We start from the raw sequence: 15,510 nt of genomic DNA on the forward strand, positions 1-15,510 counted from the left end.
TTTCTCCTTAACGACTTTAATTAACTCAAAAAAGAAAGGAAGTCTACTGTGATTCTGTTCACATAGAAAAAAAATGCTTACTGCCTAAGAAGGATGTTCCCTGACGAATTCCCACCAAACCAGAGAATGAATGCGAGCAACAGCAGCCACAACTGTTATAGCAGTAGGAATGCTCAAAATTATAGCTGAGAGATTTCTCTATTTATATTACAGTTATTTGGAATCTTTTGCACACTGGATTCTGAGAGGATGCTGGATGCTGTAGTGAGGCTCTCGGGAAAAATAGAAGAGCGTTTTTAAAAGCTCTAAATAAATAAATTAATTTTGATTCATTTTGTGTCAGTGGTCTGTATTCCCATCTTGTTCTCTGGACAAGCCCCACGATGATTACCTTGCAATCCACTGCGGGAGCACACAAAACTGCATCACCTGCCAAGCGGCTCAATGGATGGGCTTTCCTGAAACCAGACCACAGAGCGCAGATGCCTTGTGCACACATCTCGCCCTCCAAACACGGCCAAAGGCTGATGAATCTGACTCATCTCTGGGCAGATGTGTAGGGAGAACATGATGCTTCAGCCTCAAACCTACCCGCATGCAAATTCTCCTTCCCACCACCTGCAGATGAGCTCTGCCATACCTGGGCACAATCAATGCTTTTCTCCTCCATGTGCCAATCCATCCCAGGATGCAACGGGCACCTGCTTCAGGTCTCAAGATGGACAATAAGAATGTTCTACAGAAGAGGAACTACACTTCTCAGGTGTGCAACTCTAGTGAATCTCCCTGGTTCTCCCTGCCCATACCACACAGGTGTTCTCGGAATAACGCAAAAACAAGGGATACAGCACACGATGACTACTTGAAGTCAGTGGCTGAAGAGGTCAATGCAATCGTCTCTGAGTCACGTGACCCCGGGGTGGCAGCGCCCGATTGGCTGAACTCTGCCGGGGGCGGGGCAGGATGAGCTGCCATTATGAGCTGGGCAGAGCTTTCTGGACCCCCAGCAACATGGGGACTCCTGGCTCCTGGCGGGCGTACGATGCCATCAGTGACAGTACAGAGCTGTGGAGCCTGTGCGTGCTCATGGGATTCAGAACAACAAACCCTATTCCAAACTGGGTAGGTACAGTTTAATAAAAACAAAAGGCGGTTCTAAATTAAAAAATATATATAACGGCAGCAACAGCATGACGCACAGACACGAAGGTGACATTCAAATTTAGAAATATGTCTACTGTGTACTTCAGTAACTTAATAAAGTGTTTGACTGGGCCCTTAGATATAGTGGCTCGCAAAACGAAATGCTGCCCAAGCCAGACGTTATTGTTCTACAAACCATCAAATCCCTAAGAAACAGTGTAAGGTGTTTACAAGCAATTTAAGACCATGAATCAAAAACACAGACAAGGATTCTATGAAAACTAGTCCAACGAATCTGCTACATCTGCAGTGAGGAAAAACCTCAAAACAAATTACAGTGTTTTCTCATGTGGCATATGGTCCTGCCAGTTTCAAACAGTATAATATCATCTGGAAAATAACTCAAGATGAAGGGGGTATAGATTTTCTAAATACAGTTTTAAATAGACAACTACACAAATACACCTTTGATACCTTCATTAACAGATAACTAATTATCTATTGAAGACATTATTTTACCCATGAAAGTAGAAATGTTATATCTATCTAAGATGTAATGAATAAATTATAATATTCAAAGAGTTTTCATGGAACGTTTTTTCAGAAGTTTTATTCTTTTTTTTTTTTTTAAGTCACTAAGCATCCTGTTTTAGGCTAAAACTGAGCCAGATCAAAATGCTATTGGAATAGATAAATTCTGGAATTCCCCCTAACGCCGTTGCTAGGCAAACAAAGAAGCAGAGATTAAACCAGACTGTCAAGCCACCCAACCAACATAAACTCCTTTCAATGACAGCTTTCACAGACTTGCCCCAATGGAAAGCTGCCGCCAAGTGGTGGCTGGAGGTTTAGCAAAACTACCACCGTCCTCATACACAGGACAGACCAGAGACGGTCTGAGGATCGGTGTAAAATCATTTTAAATGGACACAAAGCTGACAACCGGAACAAGACTCCAAATAATATATACTTTTCTACTTCATTAAGCTTCAATAAATACCGGTTAATGACCCGTTTGCACTTACATTTTATGCAAAGTCTGGCATTAATCCACTGGCAGCACTCATTTTAAATGGCCAATTATTAATCAAAGCCGGGGCGAAAGAGCACTCTCGGTTACTCACGAAGACGAGTCACAGGCGCGGGGGAGTCTCAGCACAGCCCCCTCCTCCACAAGAGACTGCCCCTCCCTTTCCTAGCCACCACTGTGAATCTCTTTAAACAGAGGAGCCCCACAAAACTGTCAGATGTCTTGGGGGGGGGAAAGGATTTAACGAACTTTGGGATTCACAGATCAGTAAATTGTGGGAATTCGGGGGAAACTGCTTCTTCGACATTGCCACAGGCGATAACGAGGCAACACTGTCTGAGGGGGGCAGTGAAAACACAGCTTTGCCCTGCTGAGCGCAAGAGAATATCATCCTGAAGGATCGGATCCCAGAGGGCTCCACATATAGGACTGGCCACTTCCACCACCCGCGAAGTGCAGGTCTCGCCTGGGAAACACCTGGCTGCCTTCCTGTACCTGCGACCCCACTGCAGAGCAGGTCACATGGGCCAGTGAGACGTGAGAAACTAACTAACTGGAAACAAGGGGTTTTAGGAGGGTTGTAGTGCGCCCCATACTATGGCATTTGTTTGTTAATAACGGTCCACAGAGAAGGCACCCGCTCATGGTACACCAAGCACTGAAAGAGGCATTTATCTCTTTGGGTTGCTAATAGCCTAAGAAAGACTGGTGCCCCCTCCAAGGTGGTCGCTGTCTAGCGCCCCCTGCTGGCCAGGATAGGCTCCGGCGACCCCGCGACCCCGTACTGGATAGACTGGTTAGAAAATTCACGGTTGTGTTGCCAGTAGCTAACTGAACCGGAGATCTCTTCCAACTGTTCCTCGAAGCAAGGCAGTATCTTCGCAGCCGAAATAGGTACGGTGCTATGGTTATGGCAACCTTCCGGTTCTCAGTTTTAAACACACTTCCGCCTAACTTTCACTCGTGGCTTCAGGAGAGCTCCACGGCTTGAGTGCGTCCGAGGATTGGGAATACCTGAATCCAATGCCCTTTCCTGTTGATGACCAGAAAAGTTTCACGTTTTTTTGCCTTCCACACTAGGGCATTTTAAACCAGGGAGTGTACGTGAAAAAAATCACTGCTGGACAGGACAGCATGTTCACACGTACCGTTGATAAAACTAAAAAGGTACTTGACTCCAACTGTATTCATTAAGACATATTCCCATAACATGACAGTCGTGGAAGCAAAACCAAGCTGAACGCGAGAACAAAAACAAACCTTCTCATCAGATACTACAATCCATCGTCATATGTTCTCACTGAAATGCTCACATTAGCCTTTACTAATGAAACAAGGCTCAGAAAAAAAAACTCTCTCCCCTTTTGGTACAGAAAACAAAACCAGCTCCTTTCAGAGTTGAGAACTTCGTTTGCTACTGTTTATTCGTAGTCCCGACAAGCACATTGCTGAACAGAAAATGAAGTAAGATTACAGCACATCGTTTTACCTTGTGTAAAGCCCGCATATGTGCGGTTTTTCGCTCTGAGAAAAATGTCCTGGTCCGAAGCCATGCTGTCTGTGTATTATCATACACCAATTCGCGGTCCCTTGTTAACACCTGTGATAGTTATTCTGTCGTAGAAGGTCTTCAACTTCCTCATAGATCTACGATTGATTACATCGGTTATATATTGTTTCTGCCTGCGGAGGCGCAGTCTGTGTAGCCGAACTGGAGCACAGAAGCAGGCGACGCGGTTTTGGGTTTGATTGGAGCAGATAAGGCGTGGAGCCTGTCTTTAATGATGCCATGTAAAACCTTTCGTATTTTTGGTACAGTTTGGTTCTGCACTACATTACGTTTCGCACAGCAGTAACACGAAGAGAGAAAGGTGGAGGGTGATCCATTAGCGTTTTAGCCCCCTTTTAACTTGACGACACTTTAAGTTGTATGAAACAGCAGGTTTTCTTGTTTTATCCATTTCTGATCTGTCTAACAGATAGCAGCTGCTGTGGTTGATGCTTTGCATGAAAACAGCCCAAGAGCATTTGCTGTTTGAGCTTAACTGGGCTGTTCGTTTTGCGTTTTAGAACCACGTCTTGAGAACGCAACGACATTAAAAATGCAAAGTAAGAAGCTTGTTTCGGGACACTTACTGTAGAGTACCACTCTCCTAAACACCCGGCTATTACGAGGCATTTGGGAACTGCAATAAAACGTGCCCTACCAGTGAACTGGCCCAGGGTAGACGATTCGCAAGCGTGGATAGTGTATTTCCCCACATAATGTCATCCACTCAAACGGAGTTTAGAAACCTCATTTAGCAGCAAAGAAGAGCAATCTAAGAGCAAAGGAACATCCCGTTTGACGTTGCTGCATAATGTAATAGACCCGAAACCGATTCTGATTTACCCTTTAAAATGTAAAGGGAATCTCTTTTATATCTTGTGGGATTGTTAAGACATTTCAAATACAAAAATCTCCATGTGTGAACACATTTAATTATTAATTTCCATTTTTTTTAATTTGTCCGTTAAATTTGTTAATTCCCCCAGCCTGATCTACATTTACAATAAGAATACATTTTGAATGCAGTACAGTATTTGCCTTCTATAGGCACAGCATACGCAATTACACCTCTAAAACAGAGCATGTGCAGTGCAGTTCCGCATATCAAGAGGAAAATCTCTATGAAAAACTACTCACAAAAACAAGAAGGATTCTCAACCGCTGTTGTGAACCGAGTGTGAATGAAATTTAAAAAAATCCTTCTGTCACTTTAAAGGCTTATCGATTCCCTGTTGACACCAGGATCTTTGTGTGTTTCTACTGGAAGAAGCCTGTTGAACTTTTTAAGTGATTTTGCAGTCCTCTGCCGTCCACTCCAGAAGACCATAAATTGCCATCAAGAGACGGAGCTTTGCATACTGACTTAAGAGAGACTTCATCAGCCCTTAAGCTAATGGTCTCTGAATGCTCTTAATAATTAACCAATAATAATATAATAATAAACCATAGTTTATTATATAAAAAATAATTATTCAGACGAAAATAGCTCATGCTTAGCTTTTTTGGCAGCAGCGTTATCACGATCTAGCCTGTCCTTCCTGTCGGGAATCCTGAGCCTGAACACTACTGGAAAGGGAGGGCGCTCAGGAAAACCAGGTTGCCTTTCTACCTCTAGAACCGGAATGTCCTCACCAGTGCTCCAGGGTAGGGGGTAGGAGGTGCAATCAAACTGAGGTTCTGATTACTTGACTATTATGCATTCTATGGTGCTGTCTATTATAAACTCCAGTGTCCTGGCTAAATTTCTCTCTGGACTCACAGACTTTAACTTCCCTAGTCGCCACTTAATCCAGTCTTGTGAAGTGTTCACTCGTGCACCTGATAGAGGTGAACTGGGTCCTCTTCTGTATGTAAACTGGGTTCCTTAGCATAAAAAGCAGTATAAAAATGCAAGGAATTACTATTACTGCTAATATTGTAATGCTGATGATGGCTACTGATAGCACAGCACGTGAGGGGCATTGTTACCATGCGGTGTGAAGTATTCAGGGACAAGAGAGGCGTTGGCTGTTTCAGGACACCACAATATCATATCATCAGCGGACGTGAAGTAAATGCCAAAGTAAAATCCAAAAATACTTCACAGTACATGTACAGTAAATGTGATCATGAACATTAAAATGCTGACATAAGGGGATCTATTTATGAAAGCACAAATACAGTACGCCACCTGTTCCCACCGAGGTGTTTGCGCCATGACTAACTTTGTCAGATTTGAAAGTTTGCTGACACATTTGACTTGCCTGTGGAGAAACACAGCCTCTCTCTCTCTCTCTGATGCGCTTACTTTCTCGCTCAAGTCATTTTCCAACCCACCCACTCCCCTATCTGTCTGCCGTCGGACTGCTGCCTGGATTGACACAGACCTGGACGAGAAGTTCATTAAGCCAAAGCTGGGGCTGTGCCCCTGGAGTCACCTGTTCTGTGGGTTCTGTGTAAATCATGGGATACGCATGATGCCGATGATAATGATAATACATGAATAAATACTACTACTACGTCTACTACTACTACTATTGATAATAATAATAAATTAACAATAATAAATGAAAACACAGTGGTTATACAGAGAGAATGTTGAGGGCTTACAATGTGTTGTTTGGCTGTATGCAGGCTTTCACTCAAGTAGTATTGCACTGACAGCAGTTTGTTAAAAACGGGAAGACGTTAAAAATTCATGCGCACACATTGAGTTATTAGTGAATTATTGAAACATGCAGGCTCTATTGCCAATTACCACATTGAAAAAATATTTACTACGAATTGGACCCAAAAAACGCCGAATTCTCATCTCGGCTGCCTCAGTTATTCTCAGCCGCCCCTGCGTGGACAAGCTAAAGTAAGAACCAGTTCAAAGAGCAATGAAGCCGGTGGAGGAAAGCAAAAGAATTGTGAAAGAAGAAAAGGTAACAATGCAAAAAAGGAGCTCAAGGCAGGCGGCTTTCTTTTGTTATTTTGGTTTATCTGGAAAATAAATGTGGAAAGTACATCATAATAACTCTTTTGCTCTTTATCCCAGACTAACTCAACATAATTCCCTCTTCAAGGGTGTTGGCCAAAGTCAATAAGTAGGCCAACTACCAGTTTGCTGAGGGCACACCTGCAATCAAACACAGATTAACTGGGTCACAGATGAGTGATGTCACATTCCTGGCCCTCACTGTATCCACCTAATGGCGTCCATATGGGCTGAGGGCGAAGAAGCACAGGAAACTTTGCTTTTGACCTGCGTTTACATAGAGAAGGAAAGATTGCATCTCTTCGGCTCTTGTTAAACAAAAGTAACACTGACAATTTATCTGAAAGTAAGTGGTTATTACACAAATCTGTAGTGACTTAAGTAAAATTTGAATTTTAAAAATGCTATGAATGTACCACAAATCTTTCTGTGCTCAAGTGCTGCTTTTACCAGAATGGCATTAGGTCTGTTTTAGGTCTGTTGTTTGTTTTAAGTGAAAAAACCTAAAAAGTCAGTCCAGTGTTGTGTCAATTTGGCTTACAATGTGTGGAAAAGCAGGAATTAAAAATGAAGGTGGGTGAGTAAGTAGGTAAATATTTGCTTATATGTCTTTAAAAACACAGATTAATTATCACATTTTTATAGGTTTTTTTCAGACTCTGCGAAACACTGTTTTCTAATGCTATTTAGCAAAACAAACGCAGTGCCCAGAAGCCAGTCCTCATGAAAGAATCTCAACCACTTCATGCAAATCTAAAGGCATGAAACGGCTGAGCCTCGAGAAGTGACAGGATGTCAGCGCAGAGAACAAGGACCAGGCAGTGAACTTTTGCTTTATTATAAATTTTAATGGAATTTGTCAGCTCCGTTGAAGTTGATATCAGGTGCCTGGCTTGCACAATGAGATCTGTCACACCTCTGTGATTGGGTGGAGGGAGGGGAGCAGCACTGCTCTCACAGGACCATAACGTTTGGTTTTTTAAGCGGAACTGCAGTGCTCAGTGCCCTAACCTTATGAAACGGAATATCTAATTACATGATCCGGCAATAGGAGCACTATTGGATGCAATGTAGGGACCTTCCTAAATCACAATAAATACGGTGTTTTCTTAACATGCAAAAATAAAATATAATGTTATTTTTAATTACTTTATTAAATGTCCTTCAAGGTAAATCTCCAAGTGCTGGACAGAGAAACTAATATACCGATTATGATAAAATCAAGTTAAAAATACAGTGGATGAAAAAAAAAAAATGAAGTCTTAAACGGTACCATTTTTGGAACAAGTACATTTTAGGAATTAATTAGAGGAACCGGAATCCTGAGTTTCTTTTGCAAGAAGCAGTTCAGAGGCAGCAGTGAAACCATGCGGAGCTCCAGAATCAACAGACTGAAGATTGCAACTATAAATGTAATCAATTTGAAGAGCTGGCAAATAATGTGGAGCATGACCAATCAAAACTATAAAAGTCAATGACAGAATTCTAAAATCAGTACAAATTCCACATGAAGCCTGTTCCAAAAGTAGGAGTAATATGATAACTTGAACTAAGCCTGGTCAATATTCTAGCTGCTGAGCTTTGGACATAATGCAATTTTGTAACAGGTGTTCTTAGACACCCTTCCAAGCAGGGCATTACAGAAGTCAAGACAGAAGACAGGGTTTAAATGGGACAAATTAACTGAGACTTCAGTTTAAATGCAGATCTGGTAAATGCCTCTACGCATACTTCCAGGGAATGTGTGTCTGTGAGTACCTTGGTGTTTATTTGCTCAGCTCTTCTTGGACAGGCAATTGCAAAGATGTTATTTAGTCGGTGCAAACATGTTGACGATGCAGCAATAGGAAATCACACCAGGCTAAAAAGAGAACTTTCCTTGCTCCAAAGTGATACAAAGTACAGTCGCATAAATATAGAAATAGAAAGGTTGTTATTATTGTACAGCGAAGCTTGTTCAAAGTGAAGGAAGCTTTTTTTCAGGTCCATTTAAGATACACTTGTGAGCTATTGCAGACATCACTTTACAAAGAGCGTTTATGTTCAGCAAATGAATCAAAAGTGCATAAAATATGAATGGGGGTCAGTCTGAGAGCAGAAGCAAGCCTGTCAATTTGAAATGCTGTTATGAAAACCTGGAACAATTGCATGTCATGTCTGTGCCTGCACTCAGCTCCACCGAAACAGAGGAAGAGAGGCAGAGCTGAGCATTAGATTGCAGAGCACTCCTGGTGTGTGTCTGCCTCATAACTGAATGCTGCTAATGTTTTACACATCTATATGTCACAGAAATGTCTGATCATTACAGCTACACTCAAGCAGCTTCTATTTAAGCGGGTCCGAATGACCCGTTGCCCTGACAACCTTTACCTCTGGCTGATCATTGAAATTTCTACAGCTGTCACCTGAGCCGCAAATTGTGCAGCATTTAGACATCTAGAAAAATCAATTCAAAGCAAGCAATGTCTTTTCAATTCTCAGAGCCTCCCCCCCACCATTGCATGCAGAGAATGCCTGTGTGTCAAATACCTGCATTTTTCCCCTTATCACAGCTGCTGTGTTCCAAAGGATAGATACATGCAATAGCTCTGCAAAGGCTGGAGAGCTTGCATTGGCAAGATGCAATATGATAATAATCTCACACTTCTCAGAGATGGACCATAAATGTTCTCAAGCCTTGAGATGAACTGGTTCGGGTTTTTTTTTTTTTTTGCTGCTGTTGTAAGTGAACGGGGTGCATTGATTATTGATTATACCTGGATTTCAAAGTAAATTGGACCATAACGCAAAATCGCCGAGCAATCCGAAGGCACTTCTTTTCTTCTGCCTGTTACAAAATCAGTGGGTCAAGGGGCTGTAATTCAGGGCTGGGGTCCTCACGTGATTTCTTCGTTGTGAAAAATGTTCCAAAAAAATAACCAAAACCTGATCACACACTTTACAGTTTAGATCAGGAGTTCTGATCTTTTGCCTTAGGCTTAGAGGAACGTGTCAACAGCTTTTATTCCAGTTGAGCTCTGAGCTACTTAATAATGATGTGACTAACTGGACCTTTTTAAGTTGCCTTTTGGTTCTTATGTTTCTGGAGTAAAGCCTTCTGACTCGGGGGGATGTCTGACAAGTGTGGTTTTGGTGCCATCACTCCTGAATGGCTTTTTCTGGGACACCTTTAATTGTGTTTGTTGGAACTAGGGAGAGGAAGTCAGTCCTGGATTCAGAGAATGTCAGTCTCCTTCAGTCATCAGCGTTATAACACCTGTCGTGTTTTGGTCAATTTAGGAGGAAATGTGTTAATGTAAATCAGGGATAGACAGTTGTGGTCCTATAAGACTCCTGTCAATGTTCACCTATTCATTCTGCAGGGACCCTTAAGTGCATTAGACGAAATGTCCTATATAAGCAGTATATAGAATATTTAGAAACGGCTCGTTTAAGAGTGACCCATAAAGCCAGCTGGCCTGTAGCTCTCTTTCTCCAGGTGTGGCCGCCCATGGCATTAAGGAAAAGAATAAAGACATCAGGCTCATCAGATGAAGGTTGCATGAGGAATGCACTCACTTCAGGCAGGGGAAGAGATGTTCGGGTCTGCCGCCCTGAAGTCATGCTTAGTAACCCTTTCAAGCAGATGCGCGGATACCATGGCCTCCCTTCTGAGGAAAAATCAAGGCAATCTCCGCTGAGAGCAGCCAAGATTCTGGGAAAAACCGGCTCTAAAAAGATGTTTGATCTCAGCTGTGCACTCTAATAAGGAGAGGATCATTACACACTGAAGTTAATTAGGTGTTTTACCAATTAAAGAATTATGAATAATTCTTCAGAGTGTGCATCAGAGTACCATGTATAGAATCAGGCTGTAGTAAACACTGTGTTATGACAAACAGTGCAATAACATTTCTTGCTTCATCTATACAACTTTTCTAGAACTGCATTGTATAGTACAGTAAGTTGGATTTAGTTTTTTTCCAGGGGGTAATGTGGTCTAGTTTACCATGAAGAACGTACATCATCACCATAATTTATACCACTTAAGGAACAAATGATAAAGTGTTGATGACCAAAGTCTGAACTGGTGCACCATCTCTGTTTTGAATTTATTGAAACCTTTAATAGTAGTAAGTTACGTTTAGTGAGTTCATAAACGACTGTGTTTATAGGGATTTCATTGCCGAATGTACACTCATGCTGTAGCACGTTGAAGCCTTGAAGAGAAGACAAGCACTTTAATGTGTTTTTCCCTGTTCATCAAGCATTTCCAAGCGGCAATTATCCCTTACATCTTGTCTGATAAACCAAACAGGGTTTGAGATGAGAGATGGCCACCTCGTGGGTTGGTTTATTGAATGCTAGCAAACATTTCTAAATCTGTGTTATTTAAACTGAGAGCAGGACCCAGTGTCTACTAATGCTTAATAACAAGGTTTCCTTCTCTACTCAGTCGGCTTCTCCTTGGTGGCTTCCGTGGAGCTGTCAGGCTTGTGCAGCTGACAGTTAGAAATACAGGTTGTGACTGCGGAGGTATTAGAACATACAGTTACGCTCAGCCTCCTTAAAACAGCGGAGCTAGAGGACTGACAGAGGAAAAACAGAAGCTTGTTTGTGACTTATGACGCAAAACCTCTGGGACAAACGATACATTTTTAAATCCCCCAACAACAACAATAACAACAAGAAGAACAAATTACATTAAAGCAACCGGATCTTTTGGAGCACAACAGCGGCATCATGGCAAGCACTGTATGTGTGGAGTTTGCATGTTCTTCCAGTATGTAGGCAGGTGGGGGTGGTTTCCTTGCACCTCCAGCAGGTATGCAGATTAGTCTTGATTGCCTACTATAATCTGGCCCTTCTTAGGAGGGATACGAGGGAATCTCACGCTGGAGCGTAGGAGCTTGTTTCCAGTACCAGCTTTCTATGAGCTTGATGGGACTGGAGTGTGGAAACAAGACTCAACAAGCACTCCGTATACACAAGGTAAGGAATGCATAGGCCTTACGTACAGCATATATCTGAACTGATGTGCATCTCCCTGTGTTTCACAATGAAGTGCACTTCAGAGATATTTTTAACTCTGCATATTAAGATGATTAATTTATTCAGCGCTAGGTTCAAAAGACAAACGCGTAAAAGAAGAGGCCCTATCTAACAAACTAGCCACCCCAGGAAAAAGGCATTGCCTGCCTTTCACTGAAGGGGTGTGGTCGCTGTGCAAAGTAAGAAAGAAATGCAATCGAGGCCAAGCAATGTGTAATACAGGCCTGTGACCCGAGAAACACTTTGTGTCGGGGATGGCGGCTTCTGTCCTCAAGAAACGGAGGCTGACAAAGACCTGAGAGAACAGGTGACCTGCGGGGGGAGGGGAAACACAGCGGCCTGCCCCTCCCTGCTTTCCATGTACCAGCAAAACGGTATAATTGATCGTGTATTAGCAATTGAACACACCAATCACTGCTGCCCGGCTCCGGCTGAGAAGGGTCGCAGCCCATCTCCTGTTCAATGAGCAGCAGCAGAAGACGTTGGCCAATGTGCGAATCGCCCCCCGTGCACCTGGGTAGATAAGAGCTCGAGAGCTCAAGAGGGCTGAATGCCTGAGGACACTGTGGCCCTCAGGGGTCGACGTCCTGCACTGTGCTGGTGTTGAAGCAGAGAGCCCTCTGCAGGCCTTAGATCCTCGGACCCTCACGGCTGCTTTCCCTGTGCTCATTCACGGAGCCACGAGGAAAACGCAACAGCTGTTCAGTGGTTCTTTCTTTCTTCCTCTCTTTTCTCTGCCCCCTTCGTCTTGACTCGTTTGCCTGGGCCTACCCACACAGCAGCTGTCAAGGGAACGAGGCAGATGGACACACTACCAACATGGCCTAGAAACGGCAACCCTCCGTGTCGGGCAACAGGGGCAGATCCTCGTTCTGAGAGAATCGTCTACAGGGCAAAGAGAGAAGGAGAAGGAAGGGGAGCTGGAGAAGGAATTTAAGTGGCAAACAAGACAGGGACCGAGCCGATGATCACAGTAGGGAGATGCCAGTTCAGCGCACACACAGCCTTCCACTGAAAAGGGAGCACAGTAAAGACTCAATGCAACTAAAAATAGACTCTTCCTTTTGTTAAAATACCTCGCTGCTCAGACCACAGACAGTCCAGCTCACAAAAGCCAGTTTAGCAAAGAACACCCCCCCCACACACACACACATGCAATAATTGTGGACACTGTGAAACCACAAATCTAACAATTAGAAATTGTTTGCAACAGATTACAAACACGTTTTAGTGTTTATTTCAATTAAACATGAACATAAACACGAAAGTGTAAAACAGATAAATATTAATAAGTTGCTCGAAATGTTTTTGCATAAGCTCCGTGTATCAACCTTGAACACTCGGTTTAATACCGTCAGTTGCGGTATGGGCTTCGCCAGAATGCGATTTTTGAAGACTGCAGGTACAGATTACTCATATGGGGAGTTCGGCATCCATTAATCCCATGAGCTCGAGGAATATGTTGATTGTGCCTCTGAAGTAGAATAAAATTATAATGTTTACCCCCCAGTGTTGAAAATCTATTGTGGTACTGATTAAAAATAATTGACATTTCGGTGCAACTGCGGGATTTTGAAACGAACCTGATGTGTAGTTAACAGCATTTAATAGGGGTGTGTGATTCTATAAATAAAACCCCGGATCCCGCATGGTTGGGCACTTGGCCGACGTGAATGGAGCCTGTTCACGGGCTCACGGTTTAAAATTAACCCTCTTCCCTCACAGCTGGGGAGCGGACAATGCGGGAAAGCTCGAATCTGGAAAAGGCTGGCTTTTCCTGAGTCTTTGAATAAAAGGTTTCGTTCCGCAAAACCGAACATACAATTACCGAGTCTATTAACGGGGAAAACCCGTTTTGCTTATGCGTGGAAATTAAGGTTTAATTGCAGCCACCTGCGGGGAATGCGCGCTTCATGGTAATCGTGTATCAGAAAGTTATTACGTGAAGTGGTTGCAGTGCCCTTCTTGGGAATGCAGGCGCTCAGAGGAACGCTCCAAAGGCTGTCTGATTAATAGTCTCCCTGAAAAAAAAAAACCCGAGCACACGCACAGGTTCGGTGATCCGTACTGGATAGGGGAGCTGCGTCTGTTCGCGCGTGTTTTCTGTCTTCGTGGGGATGTCTTGCCAGAAACGAATTCAAGTCCGTGCGCAGTCCGAAGGCTTCCTTGGGTATTGCAAGGGAAGAAGAAGAAGCAACAGAATCGAAGCTTTTCGGTTTTTATGGAGACGGAAGGTGTCTCTGAACACGGCGTGGCAGCGCGGTCATCTTTGGAAAAGAGAGCAAACACTTTTTCTTTCCGCGTTTGGCAGTGCGCGCGTTCCTCCTTTCCTTGGCCTCCCATAAAATACTGTAACGCTTACGGCCAACAGGCACTGTGTAAGAGCCGGCGTACCAGAGCAGGTGATGTCACCGCCCTTCCCTGTGATAGCAGGACCACAGCTACTGATCTGTAGAGAGATCACTCTTTAGCTCACGGGGCTGGGTCGCTGCAGAGAGACGCGGGAGTCCCGGGTTCGAGTCCCCAACGGTGGGGGGCCGACCTAATGCGGCAAGGGCGCCCGCCTGAGCCCCCGTTGCGTTACAATACCGTAAAAAGACATTAGACACGACAGTCGTGTCGTGGGCAACACGGGCAGGGAAAGAGGGTCCCTTATTATCGGATAATAATAATAATAAGACGTTGATTCGGGTTTGCTGAGCGGGGCCCGCCATCCAGATTAAAGCCCAGATGAAGCGGGTAGCCCATGTGACAGCAGCTGCTCCAGTGCACGTTTCCACGTTAATTGGTTGGTGTGCTAGTGAACTGGACAAATAACAACAAACAGATCGGCAGGAAACAGCTGGCAGTGAGAGGCGGGTCGGCGAAGCCAGAGCGCGGGCAGTGCGGGATTCAGCACCATGGACAGAGACCGAACAGCCTGTGCCCGTGTACTGTCCGGTACTGTCCGCACGCTGACCTGCGTCCCCCAGTCTCTACATCAGTCCATTGTCAGGACAACCTGTGTCCCGAAGCTGTAGTCACGGCTTTGTCTTTCTTTTAACCCGGCTTCTAAAACACGGGAGGGCTGGATCACGGCAGCCTGGGGCCGTGAGGAAGCACCGAGCCGCGCCCTGGGCGCTCCCCGGACTCCCCCGCCGTCCTGCGTGGGACAGCCACGCGCGTTCTGTCCACCAACCCCCCCCCCCGCCACGTCCTAAATTTCAGAAAACTAGAAGAAGAAAAAAAAAACCCAAGACGACAGAAAGGCCATTTGAACAGCTCGTTCCAGAAGTCAGACTGTCGCTTCTTCTCATTTCACCTTGCTGAGAAACACTCAGGACTACCCGATGCAGAAAGACGCCCTAAGTCGACTGTTTCGAGACTGTTTCGCTAAAAGCACCACTTACATAACAAATTCTGCGGCTCAGTTACAGGTAGCTATAATTATTCCAAAGTCTTTCCGTAGCCTGCTGTACACAGCTGAAACACATTAGACGCAAAGGAAGGCACGCAGTGATAATTCAATCATCTTTATTTTTCGCTTATGCTCTGTCGCCACGTTCCTGTACTGCTTCGCTAGTTGCGAAAATCAACTCGTCGTGTGGAACTGTTATTTCGCATAATCTAGTTTCTCGCGTCGATTGTTTCCACTCTCATCGAATCGAGTCACCCTTAAAAGAGATCAAATAGAAACAGATACATATTGATCGAAGTTCTGAATGAAGTCGTTATTTATAAGCTTAATGAACCCTGTCAGGGCGTCTGCGGTGCTCCTCTCTGAGACCGAGGGAGCTGGTCTGGTCTCCATCAGGTGGT

The 15,510-nt window shown here is 44.1% G+C and overlaps 1 protein-coding gene across 3 annotated transcripts in view; it reads right to left on the minus strand.

Moving 5' to 3' along the window:
- Positions 1-15,510, minus strand: part of cpped1 (calcineurin-like phosphoesterase domain containing 1) — a 174,954-nt gene that overhangs the window by 50,153 nt on the left and 109,291 nt on the right. For 2 of the 3 annotated variants that reach the window (XR_001479998.2, XM_006637324.3), the window contains exon 1: positions 3,663-3,897. The exons of the other annotated variant lie outside the window; for it this stretch is intronic. Coding sequence is in view for 1 of the 2 variants with exons in the window: in XM_006637324.3 (XP_006637387.2) it covers positions 3,663-3,726 (64 nt within the window). In the remaining variant the exon portion in view is untranslated. Of the gene's footprint in view, positions 1-3,662; positions 3,898-15,510 lie in introns of those variants that run through there. 3 annotated transcript variants of the gene reach the window in all.

This window comes from Lepisosteus oculatus, chromosome 19, assembly GCF_040954835.1.
Source record: "Lepisosteus oculatus isolate fLepOcu1 chromosome 19, fLepOcu1.hap2, whole genome shotgun sequence".
Lineage (NCBI taxonomy): Eukaryota > Metazoa > Chordata > Actinopteri > Semionotiformes > Lepisosteidae > Lepisosteus > Lepisosteus oculatus.